The 3,232-nt window shown below is 34.6% G+C and overlaps 1 protein-coding gene across 2 annotated transcripts; it reads left to right on the plus strand.

The window, feature by feature from the left end:
• The first annotated feature begins 622 nt into the window (after positions 1–622).
• LOC123014598 (E3 ubiquitin-protein ligase RNF216-like) lies at positions 623–3,020 on the plus strand. Of its 2 annotated transcripts, none has more exons than XM_044413791.1 (8): positions 623–764; positions 811–1,018; positions 1,065–1,228; positions 1,275–1,846; positions 1,893–2,177; positions 2,223–2,512; positions 2,563–2,881; positions 2,930–3,020. In XM_044413791.1, the coding sequence occupies exons 1-8, from the start codon at positions 755–757 to the stop codon at positions 2,975–2,977; spliced, it is 1,896 nt and encodes a 631-aa protein (XP_044269726.1). In that variant the 5' UTR covers positions 623–754; the 3' UTR covers positions 2,978–3,020. The 2 variants fall into 2 exon arrangements, with proteins under 2 accessions (XP_044269726.1, XP_044269727.1); XM_044413792.1 differs by having other exon boundaries at positions 1,065–1,225.
• Positions 3,021–3,232: the final 212 nt, after the last annotated feature.

A 3,232-nucleotide genomic window follows, 5' to 3' on the forward strand; every position in this document is an offset into this window, starting at 1 on the left:
AAAAAGACATAATTTCTCTCATCTCACGGTCTCCACGCAAGATTTTATATTCTGTTACAAATTGATTTAGTGAGCAACGCGCGACACACATATCATATTATTTTTACACAAAAATAATTAGCCTTTAATGCTCGTAATTCAAGATTTTAATCTTGCAACAGCTCATACTGAGAGAGCTCCCGGAGTTGATTTTTTCTTAAAATTATTGCTAAAGCACGATGACACAACTAGCGGGTGTGAAATATGTGGGAAGAGATGAATAAAACATTTGGTCTTAATCACATTTGTTTATGACTTAATTAAAATTGACCAAAAAGGGAAAATTTAAATAGTTTTCGATTAGTTTCCATTGCACACATGTCAATTTCTAATAAATTATGCATTCATAAATGAAGTTGTCTTGCAATAAAAATTTTATTTTTGTTGTTGATGCAACGGTTTATTATCATGCTGACAATAAATGACAAAACTCGAATGAGATGATAATTAGTGCTAAAATTTTATTATTCTCCTCACAAATTGCAAAAATTCCTGCTTTTTCTTAATTCAAAGGCCTTCAACGCGTTTATCTAAAATTTTTACTCCCCTTATCGGCGTTTTTACAATATGAGATTATCAGAGTCGAGTCCGATTTCGACCATTTCATTAGAGATACTCTTTTAATTCGTACCTACAGTTTTGTCTATTTTAATATTTTAACTTTCTTGTGTTGTATTTTAATTCGTAACGCTTGTGTCGTGTTTTAATTCGTAACATGGATCGAGGTATGCAACAAATTTATAAATCTTTTTGTAATTTTTTTTTATTTAGGTGCAGAATATTTTGACTTGGTAAAACACGTTCAAAAAGTTACAAATGCTCCTGAAAACGTTGTTAAATACCATTGTAAAAAACTACGTTTGCCTCGATTCAAGAAACCAATTGATCGTCTTATTGATCGTCTCATTCGAGACGTTTTAAACAATTCGGTTTCAGACGATGATGAACACGACAAACAAATTCCAAAGTCGCAGGATCGGTAAGTTGGGTTTTGTACCGAAATGGAATTTATTGTTTGGTTTTAGACCCGAGCAAATTTACAATGAACCCGAAAATGTCAACATCCAATTGGTTCATCATTTATGTGGCATGTTCCCCGATGCTTGTCCCCGTTATATCCGAAATTTGTGTCGGGATAAAACCATGAATGATGCGGTTGTAGATGAATTAATTACAGTCATTTTAAGTAGTGAGTTGAGACGATTTTTAGAAATTTAATTGTTTGAAAATTTTAGCAAACAATGAGTATCCAAAACGAGCGCTCCCCATTCCTGACCCGGAATTTAACCCGGAAAATCAGTTTGAACTCCTCCGGGAAGTACTTCCGGATGCTGATCCTGATTTTCTCTGGAAGATGTGTGATAAATTCGAAGGAAAGCCAGAAAGTGTAGAAACTTTCATTAACGAAGCCCTGCAAAAACGAAATTATCCCAAATTGAAGGATTACGAACGTAAACAACAACTATCATCACAACAAAAACAATATACCAGTGATTTCAACGTGAAAAACTTCGTGAAAATAATTCCCAATCCCGAGGAATTTTTCAGTGAAAAATCACGAACACTGAAATTGGATCCATCTGATACTGAATATGTTTTGGTTTTCCTAAGAAACACATTCAATAAAATGCCGATTCGCACGATCCAAAGGATTTTCTACGCAAATTCGACTGACAACAACTGTAATCTGGCAAAAACTTTTAATCAATTAGAAGAAATGCAAAATTCCGAGACTGAAACAATGAAAAGTGTTCGCAAACCCACACGAATGGATTCCAACATCACCAATATTCCACTTCTGCAAGAGGTGAATATTTTCCCAAATTTTTCCAAAAATTATTCCTGTTTTTTAGATCGCATATTTGAGTCATCGACACGAAATCATCCATTACCTCACCGAATTGAAGAAACGGGAAAATTTGGAACGCGAAGAAGCGAGAAATTGCGGCTTAATGCAAACATGTAATTGTTGCTTCGATGAAGAAGTTCTCCCACGTGAGATTTACACGTGTGAGAATAATTGCAAATTTTGTAAATCTTGCATTGTAAAAAGTGTCGAAGTGGCGTTTGGTGAAGGAAAACTATCTTTTCCATGTCTTGCAAGTTGTGAATCCTCGTTGAGTCTTCAAACATTACAAGTAGGTGGTGATAAGTTGTTGTGTTTTGAATAAAACGAATTTTAGTCCGTTTTGAGTCCGAAATTATTCTCAAAAATCGCCCAAAGGAAAGCTCTGGAAGAGATTAAATCTGCAGGAATTGAGGAGCTGGAAATATGTCCTTTTTGCGATTTTGCCACGATTCCTGCCGCAGGCTACAGCATTTTCACATGTTTAAATCCTGAATGCATGAAAGAGTCTTGCAGGATGTGCAAAAATCCATCGCATGCACCATTAAGGTGCGAAGAAGTCGAAGAAGATGCTGATGTCAAGGCTCGTACTTTTGTTGAGAATAAAATGACTGAGGCTTTGTTGAGGTAACAAAACAAGTAATTTTATTATTCACTTAAGTGGTTCAAAATTCCAGGAAATGTTATAAATGTGGGGTGAAATTTTTCAAAGAAGAGGGCTGTAATAGAATGACTTGTTCTTGTGGGGCCTCGATGTGTTACATATGTGAAGAACCAGTCACCGGTTATAAGCATTTTAATGGAAATGGGGGCGATCGTTACGATTTGTGTCCTTTATATAGTGATACTCACGATGTTAATAAGAAAAATGTGCTCAAGGGGGCTGCTGAGGCTAAAGCCGAGTTGGGAAATGTGGTCTTGAAGCATGATCCAACAAAAGATGTGCAAGAACACTACAATGAGAGGAAAAGGAAACTTCCATTAAATCATCTAGTCGTAAGTGATTTTTTTTTAATGAATATTTTTGATTGCTTTTATTACCAGATGGGGGGACAACGTGGCCGTTTCCAAAATAATCATCAGCCCCAATAATTATAAATATTTTTCTACAAGTTTAATACACTTATTTTACTACGATTGTGGTTTTATTTCCTCTCCTTTTTCATTATTTTTGTGAAAAAAATTAGTATTTAACTATTTTTCAATTGGCTATATAAWTTTTTTCAAAGTTTAACATTTAAAGGTCAATAATAGACTCTACCAACTCACTGGGACACTCTGTATAATAAACGCAATGTTACAATAATAAATTAGAGATGGGTAAATACCGACATTTAAGTATTTTAA

Source organism: Tribolium madens, unplaced genomic scaffold (genome assembly GCF_015345945.1).
Source record: "Tribolium madens isolate multiple individuals breed KSU strain unplaced genomic scaffold, Tmad_KSU_1.1 Scaffold_97;HRSCAF=244;Tcas5.2_LG3a, whole genome shotgun sequence".
Lineage (NCBI taxonomy): Eukaryota > Metazoa > Arthropoda > Insecta > Coleoptera > Tenebrionidae > Tribolium > Tribolium madens.

What these genes read in the sequence shown, in the direction of transcription:
- LOC123014598 (XM_044413791.1), top strand. An exon ending in AATTACAGTCATTTTAAGTA is followed by an intron (nt 1,229 to 1,274) that starts GTGAGTTGAGAC and finishes TGAAAATTTTAG; the next exon opens with CAAACAATGAGTATCCAAAA. An exon ending in TTCCATTAAATCATCTAGTC is followed by an intron (nt 2,882 to 2,929) that starts GTAAGTGATTTT and finishes TTTTATTACCAG; the next exon opens with ATGGGGGGACAACGTGGCCG.